A 26,435-nucleotide genomic window follows, 5' to 3' on the forward strand; every position below is an offset into this window, starting at 1 on the left:
AAAATTTTTGGGCAGTATTTGAATGAAGACACTCTGGAGAGTTTTGTGCTATTTTATTAATAATCTTCAGAGAAGATTTATTTAATATACTGCAGAAATAGGGATTATATAAGATCCCTTGGTAATTCATAGTTAGGAATTTCATCCTAATATGTATTCTAAATTCTCCCTACGTAGTCAGTTAGCATTGAAAAAGAAAATGGATTTGTAATAACACTTCCATGAGCTGTTTGAGCGCTGCTTTTTGAATTCCTGTCCTTGCAGTATAGGTAGCCCCACCCATTTTTGATGCAGATTGTATTCACATAAAACGGAAGCAATTTCATTTTCTTATCTGAGGTGGACTTGAACTTCACCTTGTCTCCTAGGGATAATAAATCAAAAGGAGTTGATTTTTTTATTAAAGTTGGTGGGGTTTTCAAATTATGTGTTCTAAAATTTTGCCCTGTAAGGTAGGCAAGTAACTCCTTCAAGAAGCTTGGGCCCAAAGACTGAAGGGGTGTCTTCAATGATCCTTGGGGAAAATCTCTCTCTTAAAGCCAGAATGAAAAACTCCTACTCTCCACGTTTTGAAATGCAGTGAGCTGAAGATGATGAGACCTGAGCCACATGGATACACAAAACAGAGCGTAGCACAATTTCTTGAACTCTCAGTCTGGCAACTGCTGTCCAGAGATCTGTGCAGTGGACTTAGTGGACTGGCGCCTGATGTGGAGGCTTTAAGGGAGGGTGGGAGGGACAGCCACAGCACGGGCAGGCAGGTGGCCTCTCACTTCTCCTCTGCCTGCTGCCCAGGGATGCTACGCAAGGCAGTCGAGATGGCTGTGCCTCACCAAGTTCAGGAACCCCTTCTGAAAGCTTTGCCAAAGACTCACATGTCACTGAGCAGGGAAAAAAATGTGCCTTCACCTAAGACAAGTCACGTAGATGGTCCCAGATGAGAACATGTCTGCTGCAGAATGAAGGAAGCAAATGACCTGCAGGATCTTTGAAAGACGATGAGGTCCAAGGGGAGGAGAGAGCAGGCTGGAGCAGGCTGTCCCCTCTCTCTCTCCTGCTCCTCTCCCCAGGGCTGCTCTGGCAGCAGAACCAGATGGAAATGTCCCCTAATGCAGAGTGTTTTATTCTTCCTGGTCTACACACCTGCCTTTAACAGTGAGAGCTCCTCGGCAACATCATGCAGAGGTTCTTTCATTTTTAATTAAATCCTAAGAGATACATATTTTTTTTCCTAAAGGTGCCAGGTTAAAATAATTACTAGAATTCCCAACAGGGCTAATCAGAGACTTATAGAAAATCAGAATGAAGGAGAAGGCCCTACCCAATGGGTTTCTGTCATTTTGCTCAGAAGGCTCTTGCAGTCTGGGGCAGCGATCACAGTTTGGCATTATGGGCTATTAATAGGAGCCTTGAAATAAATCCCTATCCCGTGAGATAAGGGAAACTTATTTCACTGCCTGGGTATCTCTCCTCTGATGACCAGACACCTTCCATTTTCATCAGCTGTTTATCAAAATGAGATTAGTAGAAAAAAAAATCAGATCAGAATTGTTTATGCCTGTCCCAATCTTGAATTACAAATAACTTTCATGTGCTGCTTCGGCAAAGTACTGTGACCTATAGATGAACTAGCTTTTGTATTTCCTGCACCTTGTGCTGAACTTATAATTTCCCAACGACCACAAGTCATTAAGTCTCATTGTTGATTATTGATCTAAGCAAGATAGGTGAGGCTAGCTCCATGGGGGCTGTGGATGTGTGGGCAATAGATTCTCTTTGTGATAAGTCATAAGTCACTAATGGGTTATTTTGAGCTCTCCCAAGTGGAAGACAATGGAGCCTTTAGTAGGTTGTGGAGTTACGTAAGGCATCTCTTTCCAAACAAAGAGGAGGCAGGACACCCAGCCAAAGGGTTGAGCACAGGAGGCTGTGTGGTCTGGTGGTTCCAGGGAGAGACGTGGGGCCAGGGCTTCCTGGGTTCAGCTACCAGCCGAGACTCTGAGTCAGGCGGAACAGAGCCAAGTCTCTTGGCTTGAGGCAGATAGACTGTAAAACCAGGAGAGAGAAAACCGCAGGTCTGTGCTCAAGGACTCTAGAGGAAAAACACATTCTGCAAAGAAAAAAAAAAGATCACCCTGTTAAGTTACAATTTGGGAATTTTTCAACAAGAAATGAGCATCTTTCCTGTTGATTGGCTGACATGTCCTCCTCTGTGCAGCATTGTGAACCCAGCCAGTGTTGGAGGGTATTCTGTGTGGAATGAATAGAGAAGCCCAGGGGTCTGAGCAAAGCCAGTCAACCTCAGTGAGTTGTCACAAGGAATGCTCAGGGAGCCGGCCCTGGGAGCAAAGAGGTTCTGCATGAATTCTTCCCTTTCACTCATCCTGCCTTCCACAATAAAATGTCCTCTGAAATCATGGGAGGAAAAATCCCTTCCTGCTGACTTCTTCTGGATACCTCCCTTCTACCAGTCTGAGCACAGATTTGCTCAGCTGTAACCAGCAACCTGTTCACCCACAGATCCAAACAGGTTCCCAAGCCACAGCCAGGGCTGGGGCTGATGGTTGACGTTCTCCAAGTCCCACATGCCCTGAAAGTCTGATAATTCTGGTCAGACAAAGTGGGTGGCCACCTACATGGTGGGTTCGAAGGACAACTGGGCAGGGTGCCACATTTCTCTGGATCTGAAAGTTTTTCTGATTGTTAGAAATAGCTTATTAAAATGAAAACTATATTTATGAAGAAATCTCTGTATTCAGCATTAGCACTTGAGTCAGTAATATCTTAATGGAGTCCTATAGAAATGGGACAGGAAATGAAGGAGGGGCAGATTTTGCTGTGGAATAAGGTTGGGCGAAGTTGTCTCTGGAAGAGGGGACAGAGAGATAAATCAGGCGGAGGGAGCCTTTCTAATCGTTTCTCCTGGAGTGTCTAGAGCAACGTTAAAATCTAATGGTGGGTGGGTGTGAGTTGTACCAGGAGGGTTGCTTTTACTCTAATTCAAGCCAGGCCAAAAGGAATTCAGGTTTTCACTTGTGGGCACCTTGTCCAGCCACTAAGTACACTCATGATGTCGCTTCTCCCTGCATTTGCCTGAGTGCACATTCCCAGCCATTGGTTAAATAGCCAAGCTCAACATCCCAAGTCCTAAGCTTCCCCACATTAAAATGAAGCAGCTATCTCTCCTTTTGCAATTTTATAGCCATTCTTTTGCCACTTTGTCACAAATCTAGGGAAAAATTAATAAAAAATTAATCTACTCTTGAAGGTAAAACATTATCTATTTTGTAAGAATACATGAGTGAAAGAATGGAAACTAATCCATTGAGGTTAGTGACAGCTTTAATCACATGATTTTCAGACTCTGCTTCCTCCACTTATGATAATTCATTATGGTTGGCACACCACTTTCAGGCCCACCCTGGGTAACCAGCACTCTAATAAACACATGCCTAGGAAGACTTAAGAGAAGACCACTTGCGGGTGGATTTCAGAAGATTACTCTCATCTTCTCTGGTCACAGTGCCACTGTCTGTTGTGGTACTTGAGAGTCCTCCTCCTTCTCTCTACAATCACACCTGGCCAAGCAAAGACAACACAGTGAGAATTTCTGTGGGGAAAGTTCTGCGCAGGAAATCAAACACCCTGCCCAGAGAGAGGTACCATCCAGAGTGTCCAGGTTTGGGGCCGCTAAAGCGCCCACTGACTTCTCCTTGTTCAGTTGTCTCATTGGGTATCATCTAAGTCTCCTCCACAATTCCTGGCAGCACTAGGTGGGTCTCAGTCCCATTCAGGCCCCTGCCTTTCTCTCCAGCAGGCTTTCCTGTGGGAGAGGAAGGACCAGCCCATGTCCCACAAAAGTGATTCCAGGCTTCCTCATCCCTCAGTCAGAGAACCTTGTTAAATAGAAGACTTCACATCTCAGATAAAATCTGTGTTTTAATACTACTATTGTAGTATGTTTTAATATTATGTTGTAGTATGTTCATGTAGACATGAGTATATGTCCCCCATCCCTTTGATTAAAGGATCTGGCTAATGACCTCTTCAAACAACAACAAAAAAATCTTCCTCTAAGTACCCATGCTCTTTGGAAGGGATCAGTAAACATACAAACATATAAATAAATGTTTGCTGGACATAATGAATGACTTGTCTAAGAAGTGGCATCTCATATATTATTTTTATTTTCACTTACATTCTGATTTTTTAATATAATATCTAATATTAGTCTTATGCTTTACAAAGGCTAACTTATAAAAGATATGAATGTGCTAAGTAAAAAATAGAATAACATATCATGACCTGTTAAGATAAATAGGTTCCATCAAGGGTAGAAGTCAATTAATGGCTGTATAATTTCAATAACTAAATCTGCCACAAATGTGAAGGCTCATGTTAATGTTTTCATATCCAGCTTGCAGAATGAAGCTCCATTTGGTATTTTCTGACTGTGCTCAAAAGTAAACCTTGTGTGATTCTTAATGAAAATCAGTGACCTGTAGGGTCAAGCATACAAAGGTGCTTGTTTGTTGGTTTTAAAACAAATGAGGAATTGTACATTACAACTTAATATATGGTAGACTGGTAATATGCAAAATATTGGTTTCTAAAAGTTGGGGTTAAACATGTTTCTATTACATTAAGTTAGAAGTTATATGAAACATAGGAGAAATATCTCCAGTTCTATTTCTGCCTGGAAGAAGAATTGAGAGAAGACAGTCTCATTCAAGAAACATCCAAATGTGTAAACAAGCAAAGGGATCCAAACAGCACATAATTTTGTGTGCTATGTGTCTATCTAAAAAAGTTGGTGCTATCTTATTTTAAAAGCAGGATTTCTGTTTGAGGCCCATTTCATGTTTCTGGTTTACAAAAAGGAAGTCACGGACAGCAAAGCAGAGCTCCTTTTCTAATTTGATGTGGGGACAGGAGCCGGCAGCAGTGAGAAGAGTCTCAGGCTATGGGAACTGGACTAAGGCAGGAGGAAATCAAATATGTATTAAGCACCATCTAGGATCCAATTGTTTTGCTCAGTGCTGTTTCATTTAACCTTCCCCATGATGCTGTGAGGCAGTCATATTTTTATCCACTTTAACATAAGGAAACTACAGATGGAATGTTTTGCCCAAAGTCACACTTTGCTCAAAGTGGCAGCCAGACTTACAACTCAAGTCCCTACTGCCTTAACACAAATGATAGAAGGTCCAGATCATTGAGAAATGTCTGTTCATATCCTTTGTCCACTTTTTGATGGGGTTGTTTTTTCTTGTAAATTTGTTTAAGTTCCTTATAGATTCTGGATATTAGCCCTTTGTCAGATGGATAGATTGCCAAAATATTCTCCCATTCTGTAGGTTGCCTGTTCACGCTGATTATGGTTTTCGTTTTTGCTTTTTTTCTGTGCAGAAGCTCTTTAGTTTTATTAGATCCCATTTGTCAATGTATGCAGCCAACAAACATATAAAAAAAAAGCTCATCATCACTGGTCATCAGAGAAATGCAAATCAAAACCACAATGAGATACACCATTTAGAATGGCGATCATTAAAAAGGCAGGAAATAACAGATGCTGGAGAGGATGTGGAGAAATAGGAAAGCTTTTACACGGTTGGTGGGAGTGTAAATTAGTTCAACCATTGTGGAAAACCATGTGGCAATTCCTCAAGGATCTAGAACCAGAAATAACCAGCAATCCCATTACTGGGTACATACCCAAAGGATTATAAATCATTCTACTATAAAGACACATGCACACGTATGCTCATTGCAGCACTGTTCACAATAGCAAAGACTTGGAACCAACCCAAACGCCCATCAATGATAGACTGGATAAAGAAAATGTGGTACATATACACCATGGAATACTATGTAGTCATAAAAAAAGGATGAATTTATGTTCTTTGCAGGGACATGGATGAAACCGGAAACAATCATTCTCAGCAAACTAACACAGAAACAGAAAACTAAACACCGCATGTTCTCACTCATAAGTGAGAGTTGAACAGTGAGAACACATGGACACAGGAAGGGGAACTTCACACACTAGGGCCTGTCAGGGAGTGAGGGACTAGGGGAGGGGTAGCATTATGAGAAATACCTAATGTAGATGACGGGTTGATGGGTGTAGCAGACCACCATGGTATGTGTATACCTATGTAACAAACCTGCGTGTTCTGCACATGTATCCCAGGACCTAAAGTATAATAAAAAAGAAAGAAAGAAAGTCTAGATCAGAGAGTATGTCCTGGGCTTGTGTGTTCTGGGCTTTACTAAGGACATAAAAAGAATCACTGTATTTTACAGTATAATCATTTATTTAAATTGCCTTAGAGTTTGTAAGAGGAAGTCCTTGAGTTCTGATCTGAAATGGAAAAGGCTGTTTTTCTTTACGATAAAATATAGAATATGATTGAACATATGTGCATCCCATTCTTCAGGACAAATTTTAGTTACTGTTAGTAGATATGCAGTAAGAATCAGTATTCCAGGTACATTTTATGAGACTTTTTCCAGCCAGACTCTCTTTGCCTTGGGAGCAATTACAACCTTGACTTAGGATGGATGCAGAGTACCAAAACAGAGACAGTCACTGGAACAAAGAAGTCACCGTGAATATTAGTTCTTGTCAGATTTTGAAATAAACACTTACCTGAGAGATTTTATGTGTACCAGTTCATTTGTAAAATAAGTTACTTTAAAGCACATCGAAACACAGTTTTCAGAGATTATGAAAATTTTATTAATAAAGAAAATCTGCATTACACATATCCTCTTTAAAAACAACCACCTCAAACATGTAGAAACACTTTATTTTGTGTTTGCTGTTTGATCAATGCCAGAAAAATAAAACCACAACATCAAAGTGCAGCCCAGTGTTTTTGAAGGGGATAATAATCATTTGAGATAATAAAGTACTAGAAAATCAGAAGAAACGACTCAAGGTATTCATTTCAAAAGCTAAACCACGAATTCTTCATCTAAACGAATGTTTCCACTGTGAGTCAATACATTTGCCGCCAGTTATTTTTAATGCTATCCTAAATACACAATGTACATCTAAAAACATGATAGAATTCTCAGAAAACAGTAATAACTGATAGCCAACATGATTTACAGAAATTCATGGCTATGCAGCAATGGTTCAGAGACAATCTCTAGAAAATATGAGGGTACTCTTCATGATAGGAAAGGATTGGTTTTGCAGAGCAGCTTTTAAGTTCATTTCTGATGATCTTTAAATAACCTCTCTACCCTTGTCACTTGATCTCACACTTCGCTAAACTTTTATAAACATATTCCAGACATACTGCATGCAAAAAGGGAAGTACAAGAATATTAAGATTCTCATGCCCTGGACATGAAGAAAAAACATGTATATAATGTGTTCTCATTGTTGAACAACCCATTGAAGCGTAAAGCTGGAAACCACTAAGTTGAGAGCATATACATTTTTAATCCAAAGGAAAAAAAATGTGAGTCCTGTTACTTGACTACAGTTTCCAGGGCTCTGGTGTAGCTATATTTTAGGCATGGCTCCAAGGAGCAGCCTACACAAATTTGGATGGAGCCAGGGAGGCACAGATGGTGGTCACGTGAAGGCACAGACTGATCGAGTGGGCTCGGCTACAAAGTCTGTACATTTAGGCTGCTGTATCCTCCTATTTCAAGTACTGCCAAGTCCCAGTTCTTCCCCATCTTTCCAAAGCCTTGATTCATTTAATTCTCCTTAAGGAGGTGGAAGAGGAGGAGGGTTGCGCAAATCTTACTCTTTCATGGTTTAGAGGAGACAGTCACCATCTTGGCTCCTTGTCAGATTTTAAATGTAACATTTTGCTAAGTGTAAAGCTGTGTATCTGTTCCTTTTCTGTTGCCATTATTGTAACTTCAATATTTGCAAAACACAACATCAAAATACTTCAAATCCAGCCCAAAGCAGTTATTCATGCAACACAATTCTTATACGTATCAATATACAGCGAGCTCATAGCAATGGAATCTTTTCTTTCTTTCTCTTTCTTTCTTTTTTGTTTAGTTTTTTTCTATTCACTTACGATTTTTTTCTCTCTTTGGGGAATTTAAGAATGATTTAATCATACAATAGTAATATCCCCATTTTGTATATGTATAGTATATATGAATATGTGTATCCTGATGGTTATACTATTATAAAGCTCATTACAATGTCAGCTCTTGGTTGCATTACTTAGAAAAAGGAAGCACACAAGCTAAAATGATTCTACCATTTGAAATACCCTGTGATTCACTGGTAAAGCATAGAGCACCTTAAGGATACGCAGTCTTAATTTTGAAATATAAAAACTTGTGATGTTCACTATAAGATGTTTTTGCTAAAGAAATTCAGGAAGTGCTTTCAGTGGTGCCTAATTCACAGTTACTAGCATTTAAGTGCTACTTTCTTACTCTTTAAAGGATGGCCTATGACATTCAAGATTCTCAGTCATTTTCTTCTTTGCATAGGAAACTCTTATCAAAAATCAAAATGGATTCAGTTGCTGGCTTCAAAAAAAAAAAAACAGGGCACAAGGTATTTTTCAAGTCCTCATTCTGCTTGGTATTCTGTTGGTGTAACTTTTGTGTGTGATCAGTTCTGCTCTGGAGACTTATCCACTAAGCTCTCCGATGTGTCTTTTTGACTGGAGCTAATGTGTAGGAAGGCCATTTTTAAAGCAAATCAAAACATTAAAAGGTTTAACATCGGGTGTTTTATCTAGAGGACATAAAAGATACTTACAATCCTCTAGCTTACTGACTTAATGCTTTCCTTTTTACTCGGATATTTATATTGTGTAGAAACTGACACCGTTATCACAATCAATGGAATTATTCCACTTTCTTCTAAGACAAACAAGAAATGTTTTTCTTTTAGGGTAGAATCTCATGATTAGTAAAGTACGTCAATAGGCAATGTGGAGAGGTGAATTGAACTCAATTATTATCTTAATTTCTGCTTTCAACAAAGCATGCTGATAGAAAAAGTTCTGGATACCATTTATGTTTCATGAATTTCCATTTTTAGTTTGTTCCTTAAAATATGGATACAGTTCAGAATGTAATAATAACAAGAATCACAGAGAGAAGTCTCCCGACCTTGGGGCTTTGTGCTTTAAGCCATAATCACTTAAAAACAAAACAACTAAAACTGCCCTCCAAGTCAAGGCTATATTGCTCAAATAAGAACTTCAAAATATTATTTTGATTTTCTTGGTTGACTAAGCATACAAATTAATAATAGGATTATGTATCAAATACAGTCTGTTGAATGGAACACATCAGCATTACCCAATCTTCCTCAAACACAGATTGGTTGCCAAGAGAGATACTTTTCTACATATCACAAATGTGCTATTTGTATAAACACTTCCTATTACAAATGCTCTTGTTTTTGTTTAAATGAGTGTTTTTAACCTGCGCTATTAATACAAAAATTTTTTTCCCTGTGGTGCTTGGCTTTCAGAAGAAAGAATCTTTAGGCCTCTGTTCTTGTGAGAGTAATTTCTCTTAACACTGACAGTGCAGCGTAAGTACAGCCAGAGCTCATTAAATAGACTTCTGAGCATAATTATAATTAACAATTAGCTAGAAATTAGTTTTAATGATTTGTTTTAGATGATAGAATAGAAGCATAATGTAATTATTTTTAAACCTTCTACATCATTAAGAATACAACTACCACCACCTTTCAATTATTGAGAGGCAATCATCTAAAGCATTTAGCAAGTGATCTACTTACAGAGCCAAGCTAAGGGAGCTGAAGAGAAGAGGCCGCCACCCCAACCCAGGTGTTTATAATTATCTAGCCTTTTGCAAAGCCTCTTCTGTTTCTACGCTGCTCTTTAAGCTATTTCATGCCTTAAAGATGTCTCTACCAGGGAAAATAAAGAGATTCAGCTCTTCCCCCACCTCCTGCCTGTCTCCAAGACAGAGTGGGGCTGATGACTGGAGGTGGGGAGAACCAAAGGAAGATGCCACAAAATTTAGCAATTGGGCCTGAAATTCACCATTCACACCGTCAAACTGGACTAGCAGGAAAGATTATGTAAGTCATGGATAAAATGAGTAACAGGAATCAGCTCCAGACTGTAAGGATAGATCTATGCCATTCTTTCCTTGTTCAGTGTTCTTTTAATATCCCAAAATCAATTTGGATCTTGCTTTCTCTGCAAGAATGTTAAAAAAATACAATAGAAACCTGAAGAAATGCTCTTTTGTTTCATAAAAACATAAAAATATTCATTTAGAACAGTGAATATTATTTATTGTCAATTTTTTTCCTTTCTTTGTTTAGAAAATTCTTTTGTTTAACCTCAGCTATTTGTGTGCTATTTTCTCTTGCAACTTTGAGCAAGAATGTTAGATCTTTTGCTGGGGCCCCTCAGAAGCTGTTAGGGAGCACATCCTGACACCCACATAGAAGACCTGGTACCTGTGTTTCCACATCACAAAGCAGGCCAACAAGCACACAAGGCCGCAGACCAAATTAAGAATCATCTGGATGAGTAAGAACAGTTTGAAAGTGCCAGTGACGCTGGTACAGTCCGTCACATCCCGGTAAACGAAGGTCCTGCTGAGCAGCTCCGAGGAGGGCAGTTTGCACTGGCAAGAGTCGAGTGTGGTCTCACAGGTAAACTGTGTGAGCTGCAAATAGTGGTGGGCAGCAAACGCCATGGCCAGCACACAGACTGTCAGGCCAAGGGCACTCAGCAGAAAGTATAAGAGCTGCAAGAAAGCAAAAGAAAACCTTTCTGGTTACAAAGAACACTGGATGATGATTTGCAAAGCTAATTCATCAAAACTGTTCTTTTTATTCTCTCCCAGAAATTTTCTGATGGAAAGGCTGTCTCTTCTCAGAAACACAGCACCTAAGACATGGAAATAGTTCTATGTTTATTTATTAGCGAGTGGTCCTTAAACCCTGATCACATTTTCACTTGCCATCCAGATGTTGGGCCCTTTTCAAGAGTTGTGACAACCATATTAGCTGGATTGTGGGATGTTTTCATCTATATATTGCCAGCAGTTTAGATAAGTCCCAAACAGGCTAGCCATCCCTGGATGACATGTTGTGCTTATTTTGAACTCAAGAACTGCTGATAGTAAGACTGAAACAAGACTAGGAAGTAATCTTTTATAATGCAAACACTGTGTTAGCCAAAATTAGCAATGATGGGTCAACTAGTAACACAACTTAATTTTTTAAAAAGACTATGTGCAATGTAGTGATTGACAAACTGTATCCATAAACATGAGAATCCCCAGCAAGAGGTTTCTGGGAGAAAGTAAATTTTGACTCCAGAAGTCAAGTGATTTGATGTCAGCTTCATCGCCTATGAATCTTACCCAAAGCCCAACAATAACCATGTGATTCCTGAGCATGAAAATCCACTCTAAATGGTTCCTTGGCCACTAAGAATTTGAACCCTGTTGGCCCCCAAGTTAGCTTTGGGATTGAAAAAGTCTGGTTAAAGTTCTTACTTTGCTGCTAAAGGCTGTGGGAACTCTGAACAATTCAGGCATTTAGCTTAAACCTGAAATATTCTGAACAAAACTTGTGGGTGTTCACTGACATGGCCACAATAAAATCTATTTTATGAAACAAGAAATATTTTTGTGACTGGACTCGCCTATTAGGAATGTTTCTCTTAATGGTTCACCTGTTGAGATTCTAGGTAAGGCTAAGAGTCCCCAGCTTTTGAGACTAGCATACATAGTTGTTACTGCAAAAATTATATTATCACAGTCAAAAGTTGCTCTCTACAGAGAACAATTCTGGTGAATGAGCACTTCACAAAGTGATATTTGTTCTAGTTATTTCCAGGTTCAGATGAAAGTAGCTCTGCAAAGATGATGCCTTTCCCCACCTACCTGTATGTATAATTCAAAATCAAAACATATATGTGACACTATAAAGTATGCATACAAAAGTTCTTCAAATGAATGTTTTCCACACAATGATGATTTCAAGTATTTTTAAGTCTTAAATTTGGAACGCTGTATTTAAATTTTTACTTTTTCTTTTTCTTGAGTGGTATGTGTACATGTATGTGTAGGTGTGGGTGTACATACTGGTTGCTGGTGCCCTAAACTTATGTCTGGTTTGCCTGTAAGGGACTCCATCAGGGATTACATACAGCTTGACTGGAAGAGAGTAGAATTAGTTAAAGCCATTTTTTTTTCTTAACACATCTTAATTAGTATATCTTAACCAAGGAATACATGGATTCTTTAGATCTTCTCATCAAAGAGATCTTAAACACACATTCTTTTTCCTCTTCAAATCATTTAAAGGATTGTCAGATGTAATCTAAGTATCTTCATCTGTAAAAGTTTATAGAAACATCTTATATGTCAGGGACATAACAAGGATTAAACTCAATATTAGTGCTCCTTGGAGGAAGGGAACCAGATAAATACAAAATGACACCATCATAAAACTTTTTTTGGTGAGAGATGGAGTCTTGCTATGTTGCCCAGGCTGGTCTCGAACTCCCAGCCTCAAGTGATCCTCACACCTCAGCCTCCCAAAGTATTGAGATTAGAGCCATGAACCACTGCATCTGGCCCTCAATATTTCCAGTGACTCTATTTTATGCAAAAATTAAAGTTTTAGGCTAAAAAATATGGATTTGTTTTGTAGGACCGATGGGGCAGAGAATTTGAACAATTCTGGGTTGTTCCGAAATATTCAGGCTTGATAACCAACTTCAAACTCTTGGTGCCAAGAGCCAAATTAAACTGTCTTGACTATGCTCTGTGTGTGTGTGTGTGTGTGTGTGTGTGTACCCATTGAAGCTGTGTTCCCGGTATAGCCGGCAGAGAACTGGGAACAGTTTGCCCTGGGAACAATGATACATCTATGACTTTGCCAGGACGAATACCCAGGTTAAAATGATCATTTCCCACCTGGTAGTCACCTGCTTAGTAGATCGGCCCTAATTGGAAATTTCTCTACTCGTTTTATCACCATCAGTGGATGAAAGTGGGGGGCAGGCATCTTGTGATAACCTTCCTACCTCTAACATGCATACATCCTTTGATAGCAAATTTTTTTTTTTTTGAGACAGAGTGCAGTGGCTTAATCTAGGCTCACTGCAACTTCTGCTCAAAAGGTTCAAGCGATTCTCAGGTTCAAGCGATTCTCATGCCTCAGCCTCCTGAGTAACTGGGACTACAGGTGTGCGCCACCACACCCAGCTAATTTTTGTATTGTTTGGTAGAGACAGGCTTTTACCATGTTGCTCAGGCTGGCCTCAAACTCCCGACCTTAAGTGATTCTCCTGACTCAGCCTCCCAAAGTGCTAGGATTACAGGCGTGAGCCACTGCACCCAGCCCCTTAGATAGCAATTTTCTATAACATTTGTTGGGGCAATATCTTAAAGCAATGACAATAATCTCTCATTCTCAATCTGCGAATAATTCAAATAGTTGAAAAAGATTTTACTAATTCATAATAGTCACAAAAATCAATTTGCTGAAAATGGGAATTTTGTCTATTTTTGAAAGATGACTTCTTGGCTCAGAGATTAAAAGGTGTGCCCAAGACCATTTAACAAGTGCATAGCAGTACTGGCTAATGATTAAGAGCATGAACCAGGAAGTCAGGTTGCCTAGGTTGGAATCCTCGTTTTCCCCTCACTAGCTATGGTCCTTGGGCAAATTCATCAATCCCTGTACACCTGTATTTCTTCATCTGTAAACTTGGCATGATGATCATAATAGCACCTACTTTACAGGATAATTACCAAGATCAAAAGAGGTGATGTCTCTAAGGAGCTTAGCACAGCGTCTGGTACACAGGAGCACTATTTAAGTATTTGTGAAATAATAAGCAAATTAGGAGGGATGGAAAGAGCTGTCTTCTCAGGACTGAGGATATCAATTCGACTGCCTTTGTCTTATTTTGTCATGTGGGGGTAACAATGCATTCTTGGCTTGTAGGAAGGATGTAAACATTTACACAAACACAGTGGTTGCTCAATTTTAATTGAACCGTTTAAATACGCTAGAACCCAACGAGAACACAAAGAAAAACCATGCTCCTTAGCTTCTCCGAGTATGAATAAATTTACATCGTGCATATCTGTCTCACACATAATGACTCGGCTTCTCCCACTCGGGAAAGCATCAGGCTAAGTAAACTAGAGGAAGCCACGGAATCAAGTTGCTTATCCATTTTAAGACATAAATATATACTCGATCCCCCCTAAAGCCTGCGGGCTGCATCTGCAGCGTTGTAGCATTTTTCCTTCATGGCTTTTAACCCACCTGACAGCAACAAGCTTCTGGGTTAGAATCTGTAATTTAAAATCAAGTGGCTTGTTTTACCTACACGGCACGAATAAACTATAAGGAAGAGTGTTTACGATGACCTTGGGAATCCGAGCAAATATATCTTGATAAAAGCCCGGAGAAGGAGGCATCTGTCTTGCGGGTGTCAGCCCATCAGCCTAGCGCTGCGCAGCGGGCGGAGGCGCGGTGGCCCCGGGCGCTTATGTAACAGCAGCGCCCGGGCGCGTCTCCGCTCGCTCGCTGCCTCTAATTGGTACCCGGCCTGCAGCTTTCGCGTTAGGTGACCTCGGGAGGAGGGTGTTTCTGCTCCAATTTAATTACCTTCCCCGGCGGCCTGAACGAGAAGGGCCCCTCTGCAGCGCGCCGCTCGGGAGGAGGCTGCCGCAGCAGCCCAGGGGCCTCCTGGATGTGGACAGGAGGGAACATGCCCCGGAATGTTTCCTCAGGCACATGCCCCCGACACGTTTCCGAACCTCCAGGGGAGCCCTGAGAAAGTCAGGCCAGAGGAAAGGCAGGAAGCGCGACTTGCAGCCGATACCCAGCCAAGCCCAGAGGCAAAGCCCAGGGAGGAAAAAGGAACGCGCTGGTGGCATCGAGGGCCTGCAAAGGGACCCCCTTGCTCTTAATCCCCGACCCCCCCAGAGGGCTGTCCCAGCTTGAGGAAAAAAAAAAAAAAAAAAAAAAAGAAGGAGCCTGTGGCTATTGTCTGTAAGAGAAAGGGAGTGTGTGTGTGTGTGTGTGTGTGTGTGTGTGTACGCGTGCTGACTATAATGAGATTGTCAGCATGGCCTGATTGCTTGTCCTGGCTATCTGGGCATTCAACAGGAGGAAATAAATCCTCACACAAAGCTTAGGCCAGGGTGCCGAGGTGGGGGCACCAAAATGCACCTATGCTGGTGAGAAACGCCCTATGAAGATGCCGGTTATGCCTTGGTCCCCCAATAGTGTGAGAAGCATGAGGGAAGTCAGCTGTCCCCTGCTGTGTCATTGGAAAACCTGGAGATGGGCTGAAGCTCACTTTCAACCTGAAGATAATGTAGCATGCAACCTTAGAGAGCTAGCAGCAAGCATCAAGAAAGGTCACATTCAGGAAAAGAGAAAAGTGCCTCAGTATTTGTCAATGCCTGTCACCAATGGAAAAAAGAGATAGCTAATGAGATCCTCCTAGTGGGGAATCCTCAACCTGGCTGACATTGGCATTGACTTTTTTTGTCTTTCTATTTTTCTCTTGCTCCCTATTTTAACTAAGGTGTAGATGTTGAGATGACACTGGAGTATCTCTGAAGCTGATGCTTTTGGCTCTGCTGTTTTCCAGATCATGGTGGGAGGGAAATGAGGGCATTTCACTTAAATTAATAAAAACATAGTTTTGGGTGTTCTTCAGCTATTGGACGAAGTTCTTGTAATTTAACAGGCCATTTCTTACTAAGCTTTCTGACTTCTTCTTTCTAGTCACTGAGACATGCTCTTTAGTCAAACCTCTGCAACAAAAAGTAAACATAGACTGATGTCTACTGTATCTGACCTTCTTTCAAGGAAAGTACGAAGACAGAAAAGAACAATTTCCAAATGAAGGCCTATCCACCAAAAGTCTAACTTTATCATTTAAAAAAAATAGCATCTATTAGTTTTTTACTTAGAAAAGTTATGTCTAACTATTGGAGAACATTTCAAAATTAGAGACTCTGCAAAATGCAGATATAATCTCACCACTTGTAGATAATTGTATTTTCTATGTTCATTAAGAGCTTTTGTTTTTTCTGTAGGATCATATCATACATTCTGTGTAACCAGCTTTTTAGAATGAGTTATTATAATGTAAACTTTTTAATTCTATTTATTACTTTTTATAGCATGATTTTAAAAGATATCATCCCATTGCTTTTTTACATCAACAGCTTCATTATACTAGAATCTTCCAACACATCTTATCTTTTTCATCTTAATAACTTCCAAATAATATCAGTCACTTACTCTTATGTCTTATGTTTTCTCATTGTAGTAAATGAATAATCCGGTTTTTATATGTTTTCTTGTAGAAGAAAAAACAATATGAGCAGACCAAATAAAAAGAAAATATTAAAGAAAGCTTTTTATTCTTTGCTATAGTAGCTGAGAGAAAATGAAGGAATCTGATTTCTATTAGGTCTGATTGCTAAGTTCTGTGTCTATGTCCTTATACTCTGAAAGGGAATGCCTTTGCTTCCCTTTGGAGTAGATTCTATTGTGCACTGAAAATGCTGTGTACTTGAATTGGCTCCAACCAAATGCTCTGTCCCTAATAGAGAAAAGATACACACAAATGAAAGACACACATGTTTGCCAAACCATGCATATCCCACTGCCCATCCCCCCACTTTGCCCTGAGACTCTTGGCACAGAGCATTTGGATGCACCCAATGTACTTTTTCTGTCTCAGTGATCCCACCTACAAAAGGAAACACACATAGACTGTTTCATTATTAAAATATTCCAAATAACCCCCGAGATATGGAAGTGGGCACTGAGAGACACCTTTTTTTCTGGCCAAGTGTTTTGTTGAACTGATGAATTTTCAACATTCCTTTTAAGGGCATTGAAGGACAGACTTCAGATCCTCCAGGCCAACCCAGTTCAGGGAAATTAAGACTTAAAAAAAATCAGCATTACCTTTGAGGTCTGGATCAATGCCCTCTTAAAACATTTTTTGGCCTGCATAAAAATGCAATTTCTTAACTAATCAGATATGCAACCCCTTAAGAAGGCACTCCTTTATTTTGTACTTGGGTTTCTTTCTAAGTGATGATAAAAGAGAAAGAACAATCACAACTTACCTTCATAGAAAACTGAATACATGTCCGTTCATCAACCTGATATGAGAAACAAAGCATAAACAAGCCAAGATAGGCCACCAAGCAGACCTGCAATGGAAAACACAGAAAAAAGGATGTTATCAGGGCAAGTTGTGCATTCAAATGACATCAGTCTCTGTGTCTTTCACCAGTCACATCCATGTTATAAAGCTGTCCATTTCATTTACTTATCTTTATGTACTGTGTTTTTCTCTCAACTTGTGGAAAACCACTTTAAAATTAGTAAAATCAATTGATTTCCATTTAGCCAGCATTTGCTAAGTTCTTTTGATATGCCAGGTGCTATATAAGATCCTTCAGAGAGTATGATCATGAATGAAGTTTACTCAGTGTTAATCAGTTTACAATCCAGTGAAAGCCAAAATAAATGCACACACTATGCTAAGGCAAGACATTACATGTTAAATATTATTCAAAGAAGTACAAAAAGAGGAAGAAATTACATTGAGTTGGGTGATATAAAAGGCTTCCATCAAGACATGGATTTGAAATGGTCCTTGAAAGAAATAAAACGTGATTACTAACATTAGTTAAATATTTACTACATGCAGGGGCTCTTCTAAGGACATTAGATTGTATTTCCTCCTGTAATTGCTACAAAACCCTATAAGGTAGGTGATATTATAATCCTCATATTGTAAGTGAGAAAGAAAAGGCACAAAGCTAGTAAATAGTGGAACCAGGATTCAAATCAGGTATCTTGGGGCAAAGCATCATCATAAGCAATAGCACAGAGGAAGGACTGCACAAAGACTGTGTTGAAAGAGCGGTGCCTCATGCCTGTAATTCCAGCACTTTGGGAAGCGGAGGTGGGTGGATCACCTGAGGTCAGGAGTTCGGGTCCATCCTAGCCAACATGGTGAAACTCCACCTCTACTAAAAATACAAAAATTAGCTGGGCATGGTGGCACACACCTGTAATCCCAGCTACTCAGGAGGCTGAAGTAGGAGAATTGCTTCAACCTGGGAGGCAGAAGTTGCAGTAAGCCAAGATTGCACCATTGCACTCCAGCCTGGGTAAGAAGAGTAAAACTCCATCTCAACAACAACAACAAAAAACATATAGTGTAGAAAGGGTAGAATGAAAATCTGGTTATATGGAATTGATTTAGTAAGTAGCGGCACTCCCTTGAAAATTTTTGAGCAGGGAATGACATGATTTGAGAGACACATTTCAGGTAAGTTAGCAGTGATGTTGGGTGAGTTGGCAGTGAGAACATCAGGGTATTATTTTACTAATCTGAGCAAGCTCAATATATCAGGTGAACCACAGCTCAGATAGTAGCATGCAAATTCAGAGAAAGAGATGGAGAGGATAGGCATAGTAAAAGCTGAATCTATACATCTTGGCTATTGCATAACTGATGGGAGGACCTGGAGTGGGAGAAACTGGAAGTGACCTGCAAAGTTAGTGCATCAATGAGAAAAAGATGGTGGATGTGCCTACTAAAAGAAGGCTGGCCAGAGAAATAGCAGCTTTGAAGGAAAATATACTCGATCTATCAAACCGCATTTTCTTTTTTATGAACCAGAGTTTTAGAAGCATGATTTAGAGTTTCTAATCAAAGCACATCTATTTGCATTCAATTTTGAAAGCTTAAATCATTGATAAAGTTCCATACTTTTAAAATAGAAAACATCAACAGAATTGCATTTCCTGATAAGCATACTTTTACTAGAGACAGATGTTGGAATAGTGGCTGAGTCACCTAGCAAGTCATTAAACAACTGGTTTGCTCATACTCATAGTTCCTATCCCAGGGCCAGCTTCAAACCATAGGCAGTCCCTGTTAGGGTAGAGAAACTGTTTGCAAAGCCAGCAGGGCATTTTAAGGTAAAACTTTTACCCTCTTTTCCCTTTGGTTACACAATCAATAAGCTGCCTATGCCCACATCTGTTGCCAAGTTGTGGGTTGTTTAGATTTCTATTGGACCATTAAGTCAAAAGCCAAGCCTTCTCTTACTACAGAGTGTTTCCAGAGTTTTCCATAATTGAATGGAAATGGCTGCATGGTTTAATAGCAGTAGATAATATGCAGTAGACAATATGGTTTAACAGCAGTAGGTATGTGCAGTGGAGAAACACAGCATGTAGATAATATGCAGTAGGTAATATGTGTTTAATAACAGTAGATAATACGTGCAGTAGAGAGACACAGCAGTAAAACATGTGAGCACGGCATGGACTGAAGAGATCTGGGGAGAAAACAAAACAGATAGGACCCAGGGAGGCAGCTTTTCACCAGAAGATTGGCAGATACAAAAGTAAAGATACTGATGTTAATTGTGTAGCCCCTAACATGGCATTTTCAAGTCAGAATGAAGTTCTTTTTTAAAACTCATTTGTAAAAAATACTAAATTGAAGAATAAGTTAGATAAGACTGTAGGGTTTTACTATTTATTCTCACATTAAGAATTTATAGAACTTGAAACAATCAAAGAAAGATCTACTTTTTGTTTATTGGTGACAAACCAGATTGAGGTTTGTAATCCTGCTTATATCCATAGGCACATGCCTGTGAGTTTCTGTCTGCAGGTGCAGAGGGTCAGGCTCTCTTCCACATAACTGTCTTCTTCCCTAGAGACTGCCAGCTGAAGTTGGCAATTGCCAAGACTTTCCTCTTTGTCTTCATAAGAGACACATTCCTATAATAAGGCCTAACTGACTAGCACCTTAAAAATGTAATTCAGTGCTTCTGACTTCAGCAGTAGCTACTTCGTTGTAGCCTTCATTTGCCCTGGCTTCCAGAAAGAAGTTTAGGAACACACGACCTCATTCTAGAGCATTTGACTTATTCAATTCACAGAATTTTATGGAGAACATACAATAGGCAGACCTGGTGTTATTGTATGATCCTCAGAAATAAGAGATGGAAAAACAGGCCCTTACACCAAGGACTATCCAGCATCCAAGGATCTCCCAGTCCAGTGGGAAAAGAAAGGAGAATGCAGTTGCAATATTGTATAAGTACTAGGACTATATCTGCTATAGGAATGCCTAGAAGGAGTAATTACCCTGATAGAAACTTGGGGAAACTTCCTGGAGAAAGATGAGTTTTGAGGATATGCAGAAATTGGCTAGAAGGAGAGTGTGAGGAATGGTATTCTGTGCAGAGAGTAATAGTAGGAGCAAAAGCATGAAGAAAGGCAAAGTAAATATTCAAGGATTCCTCTAGGTCTAGGTCCAGTGCAGAGAAAAAAATAAAAGGCAAAAGATGTGTTTGCAGGGATGGGCAGGAAATAGATCACAAAGGACTTTGATTTCAACTAGAACATTTTAAGCAGCAGATGAAGAATGGATTGGATGGGGACAATTCTTGGGAAGAGAGAAAGACCATCTAGAGGCCATTCTTCACCTGAGAAATGATGAGTGTCTGAACTCAGGTAGAAGTAGGGATAGAGAGTGGGTATATTTGAGTGACAGTAAACAAGCTGAATCCATAGGCTCTAAAGATTGACTAAAAGCTGAGAAGAGGGAAAGGTCAGGAAGGTACTGCCAGTTGGGTGGTGTGGACATTTAATGAAATAAGATATAAAAGGAGGGGCAGAATGGGAGTGGGGAATGATGATCCCACGTGGACACAAAGGGCAGCCATATCGGCTTAGAGCTCGGGAACGAGGTCTGGGCTGGAGGCAAGGATTTGTTAATCATCACCACATGTGAAGCACTTGATACCATAGGGAAGAGTGGCCCATCCAGAGAGAGTCTGAAAACAGAAAAAGGGCCCAGTTAGTTATCCAGTTAGTTCAGAAGAATCTTTGAATTTTTTGAACAGAAAGCATTTTGGGTATATTTCTCATAATTATAGTTCTATGTCCTGTCATACCTAAAAATTATGAAATGGATTATCCTTTTGGATTTTTTAAAGCTTTAATTAGGTTCTTTTATAGGGTATTTGCTATAAAGCTTAAATTTATTCAACATATTTTAATTTCTTGGCCTTCTGATAGGGCTTAATATATTCTAAGGTGAGAGGGGACTTCCTTTTATTTTTTTTTACCTGTAGCTTTGCATGTTATAACAAGACTTCTTTATCAAAGAGTTTATTGATGTTCAGGGTAAGCACGTTTTAGAAGAGTAATCTTTATTGAATACTGAAAACTGAAGGTTTTCTGGCCATGGAGAGAAAACCAGATTTCTCATGCTAAGGGTTTTGTTTCCCTAGCTGGCAGGACATGAGCGTGCCAGGAAGACACGGTGTTCTGGCTTCCCAGCAAGGAAGGGGGAGGTCATGTTAATGGGCAGTGAGACCCGCCAGGCCTATCTGGAACAGCATTCCTACAGTCCAGGCCAGAGCTCCCATTAGATATGGTGAGGTGAAGCCCATGGCACAGGAAAAAGGCAGTTATGTTAGGTTTTCAAGAAGGTGCTTGTTGGACCAGACACCAGGCCTGAGGCAGATGGCGGTGTCACAGCACAAAGCCGCATGGCACATGGGTGGCACTGGGAAGGCTAGTGCTGAGAGGGCAACAGGGCAACTAGCAATTAAGACCTTGTTAAAATTCAATCCGTGTGCATGGAAATAATTAAGTTGATAAGAAAAGCTTAAAGTGATTCTTAATGGAAAGAAGAAAGACCATAATCATCACTTTAACATATTTTTGGATTTGTGTTTCTACAATTTGTTTAACGTGAAGCGAAAACTGAAGCCCTAAATTCCATATTCTGCCTGAAGATACTATTTTTTGTCCATACAGGGTGAAGTCTGCATTCTCTCTTGTGAGCTAGAAAGTTAGGTCTGAAATGATCTCTGAATGTTAAATCCATTTCTGTGGATGTGCGAGTCCTGAATAGTGTCACACACTCTCTTTGTCTTTGTTGTTTGGCCTATTATACCTGCAGTGGTGTCTTTTGAGGTTTTGTATTATTAATAAAAGGTAGACACTGGACCAATGTCTTGGAGATTTACCTACTTGTTATTTGTTTTCCTTTTGATTTTGTCACAGCTGGAAGGTATCACCCTAAAACATTTTGTGAGAATGAGAATTATTGGTATTTACTCTCTCCTTGTCACATGTATTTATATTCTGGTCTTGTGACATTCACACAACCTCCAATTTATTTGTTTTCTTCTTTTTGTTGTCAACAGGGCTGCTTGACAAGGTTGTCTGAGAACACAACCTTCCCCTGTCAAATGTCTTTCAATGTTTTTCTTCTCCTTCCTTACCCCCGTTTCATCATGTAGCTGCAATGGGATTCTATTTCTATAAGTTCATCAACTTTTACCTTTGCATTTAAAGTAAAACACTTTTTTTTTTATGCAATCAATGCAAATTTTATGCAAAAAATGCAATCAATATAGTAACAAGATGAACTCTCTTCTGATGTTTGCAAAATCAATTGATCAACAAGAGAAGTAGCAGAACTGTAAATGTTTCTCTGGGTATTTCTCGAGAGAATTTGCATGGATTATCACCTATTTAATACACATTAAGGTAAAGCATTAGAAGTTATTTCCAACAAATGATAAATATATTGCAGTCTGTCAGTTGAGTATAGTCTTAGGAGGATTGTTAACACATAACAGACCAGAAAATTAAATTATATGCCACAGAACATTTCACACGGGTCCATTAAAAGCTGCTTATCCAATCAAGATTTCAGGAAGACTGGAGAGAATATTTTAACATGACTTAAACATTTTTACTGGATTCTCATTGCCACTGCCTTATTGTAAGACAACCCCTAAGAGAGTGGTTCAAAATCACTTGAAAAGGTGCATAAATATTGGTCTCATCCTCAGAATTTCTGATCCAATAGGTCAGGGGTAAGGACCGAGAATTTGCGTTTCTAACAAATTCCCAGGAAATGCTGATGCTGCTGGTGATGGGACAACCCTTTTGAGAACCACTAGGCTAAGCTATAAGCATAGTGTTCTAAATGCTGATATCTGGTGTGGGGTTTATTGAAATGGTTAGGGGTCCATAGTGACACACTGACTGGTGAAATTTCCTATAGAAAGTCATTTATTGTAAATAATAATATAACAGTAATAATAATATATACCATTTATGAGTATGTGCAGAGTGTTAAGCCCAATGCTGAACACTTGACATGCGTTCTTGCATTTAATTATCTCAAGAATGCATTTTTCAAGGGAGAGAAAACCGAGGTTTCAGAAATGTAAAACACTAGATATACACGCATTGCACCTGAATTTTTTGTATTACTATTGTGTTACAAAGGTGTTAGCTCCCCATAAAGAAATTTAGTCTCTGCTACCATAGGAGTCCTTCAAATTGGGGGAGAAAACCCTGTGTCTTCATTGCTATTTAAATATGACCTCACTGCACCTGTTGGCTCAAGGTATCTGACTGGTGGTTTGAGGAACGTCTCTAAATCGTCGAGTGTGATGTGGCATTCTGCTATTGTTAAAGGACATCACCACTCCAACCCAAAGCAAAACAATCACCTCTAAATTGCACCACCTCTACAGTGGCGTGATGGTAAATGTCTAGCAACCAGTTAGAGAAGCATTATTTTGTAGCATTTGCTAATTTCCAAGGTGTGGCTACTTCTACCACATCTGATTTCAAGATAAGCAACAAGAAGTCACTGAGCAAATGGGAAGAGATGTGTGCAATTGGCTGTCATGAGCCCATCAGAAATGCTCCATCATGACCTCCACCCCATTTCTGCCTTTTCTGGGTCCCATTTTTAACAGAAGTATCTGATTAACAAGTGAGATTGTTTGGTAACTACATTTGGCACATTACTCATGACTAATTGTATGGAATTTCTACAATTAGCCTACAGAATCTGCATAAAGATACAGAGAAGAGTGCCAACGAGAAATCATAGTGTTTATTTCCTGATTTGTGGGAATAGAGGAAGAATGGTTACAGCATAATCTTTAAGATCTTGCTTTCAATGTTCACCATAATCTAGGTATCACTCCCCAGCTGAATGTAGCTCAATGACCTTTACTGTGGTAGGGACTGGGAGTATGGAGAAGAAGGTATGCTCTTTGCCTTTTAGAAATTCACAGTTCAATCCCCAGAGGAACTGAGGCACAGGAAAAGGTATTGCCATGACTAATGTCATTTGGCCAATCTATGCCAGGTGTGAATATGAGCAGCTGACAGCAGCTTATACAATCCCCACCTTGCTGATCACTTATCAAAATCCCTCATCGTTTTATAATGTAAGAGACATTGAATCAACTATCTTTTTCCACCCAATGTATTATTTTTTAAAGACAAAATTTTGGGTATTAATCAAGTAGACTTAAATATGGTATAATTATGAATGATATCACCTCCCTATATTTGTTATTATTATTAATTCTTTTTCATTATATATTTGGGTAAAAGCAAGATAAAGGAACACGAAATGTACTCTTTTTCCTAATTAAATAAGGTGAGAAAGGGAAAAATGATACAATGCCTGAAACATCAAGTAACAGTTCATCCAATAAATGATAACTGCTAAATTGGTTCTATAAAATCAAGTATCAAACTATGAGCATAATCAAGGAGATGGGGCTACACAGTGGGAAGAACATGGGCATTAACGTTTGAATCTTGACTCAATTACTTTGCTAGCTAAATGATCTTGGACTCAATTACTTTGCTAGCTAAATTATTTTTTAGCCTCAGCTTTCTTATCTGTAAAATGGAGACAATAATGTCCCCTTTTGATAGTTACTCCAAGGATTAATAATAATATAAATAAAGTTGCTAATGCCGACCATGTAGCCGGGCAATAACTAGTAGTGATTACTATCACCATGATCATTGCCATTAGAGTCACTTTTTTATTAGTGTATTAAGTATTCGTTTATTAGAGTAGACCAAAATTAGAGTATATTTAAGGGGTCTTAAATGTATTATCAATATAACCATGTTTAGAATTGATAACAAATGTACTGTGTTGGTAACAAATATCATGTAGTCTACTTTGTATTAGCACCAATGGTCACTTGGTATGATCTTTATGTAAAAAAATTCATTATCTAGTCTAGATGGTTTGACATTTTAAGGATAATATTGAGCAGTTTTATATGGCAAGGACTATACTAATCATGTAAATTGCCCCATTTTGTCTTCATGAAAATTCTATAAATCAGTCACTGTTCCTTATCTATTTAATAGATAAGGAAACCAAAGCTTAGAAAGGTTTTATGCTCAAGGTCACATAGCAAATATACCGTATATCACAGAATCAATGGCTGTGTTGTCAGTACAGGCTTAGCCACTGCATGGCAGAGCCACCTGCCCGGAGGAATCTTGACAGCACTATAAGCAAGAACTGTAGAGGTCTGAAGAACATTCTACCGTCTGCTCCTCTCCTGAATTGCTGAAGCACCAATCCTGAGGCAGTGTGAAGAAGAAAACCTTTGAGGTCCAAATGACCATCCAACCTGGGGAACCATGACTTAGTCGTTGAGACTCAGTCTTACTGTGTAGAAGATGGAGAAAATAATAGTTTATAATTGGCTTTTAGAGATCATAAATAACATGCCTGGAATTGTAGTAGGTATTTTTCCCCATCTCATAGGAACTCAAACTGTGCTCAAATTCAAGCTGAAAATGAATAATAGATGTAAATATAAGCACTCAGTCACATCTTAGAAATAATCTCATTCTGCTCATTTATCAAATATTCATCGGGTAACTACCATGGGCCAGGTACTCTTTGAAGCTTGGAGATACCATAGTGAACAGAAGAGATAAAAATCCCTGCCTTGATAGGGCTAAAGTTAAGAAGCAGACCATAAACAAATAAATAAGATATATGACCTCTCAGCTGTTGAGAAGAGCTATGGTGAATACAGCAGTTGTCATCATAGCTTCTTTTCCCAACAAACATGACACATACTGATTAATAAAACACAAATAATAAATCCTCAAAGTGATATGTTCCCCCTAAAAGAATGAATTGGTACTATCCAACAACCCTTTAAATAAAAAAAAAAGATAGATGTTTGAAAGGCTTAGTGGCTCTGTTATTCCAACAACATGTATCCACTATAAGTATCTAAGAATTCACAGGTTCCATAGAAAAAATATGAATGTCTCTGAGAAAGGACAACAAAAGGTAACTACAAAGTATTACAGCAAAATAGGCCATGTACCTAAAGACAGAGAACAGGTGTATATGTTAGCTCTGGATCTAGTGCAATGGTTCAAACGCCACCTCCACCACTTTCTAGTTGACTGGCCAAGTAAACCCTTCAATCCTCGGTTTCATCATCTCTAGGATGGTATTTTGGTATCATAGCAAGGACCCACTTTCCAAAAATCTTCCCCAAAATGTTGACATAGTTTG

General features: G+C 39.3%; 1 protein-coding gene across 1 annotated transcript in view; it reads right to left on the reverse strand.

Annotated features, from left to right (window-relative positions):
• Positions 1–6,718: 6,718 nt before the first annotated feature.
• The window catches only part of SSPN (sarcospan), a 38,208-nt gene continuing 18,491 nt past the window's right edge, over positions 6,719–26,435 (reverse strand). Inside the window, exons 2-3 of the mRNA XM_035256023.3 lie at positions 17,125–17,211; positions 6,719–10,740 (exon numbers count right to left, since the gene is read on the reverse strand). Coding sequence (XP_035111914.1) covers positions 10,375–10,740; positions 17,125–17,211 — 453 coding nt within the window. The 3' untranslated portion in view covers positions 6,719–10,374. The remainder of the gene's footprint in view (positions 10,741–17,124; positions 17,212–26,435) is intronic.

Source organism: Callithrix jacchus, chromosome 9 (assembly GCF_049354715.1).
Source record: "Callithrix jacchus isolate 240 chromosome 9, calJac240_pri, whole genome shotgun sequence".
In the NCBI taxonomy this organism is placed as follows: domain Eukaryota; kingdom Metazoa; phylum Chordata; class Mammalia; order Primates; family Cebidae; genus Callithrix; species Callithrix jacchus.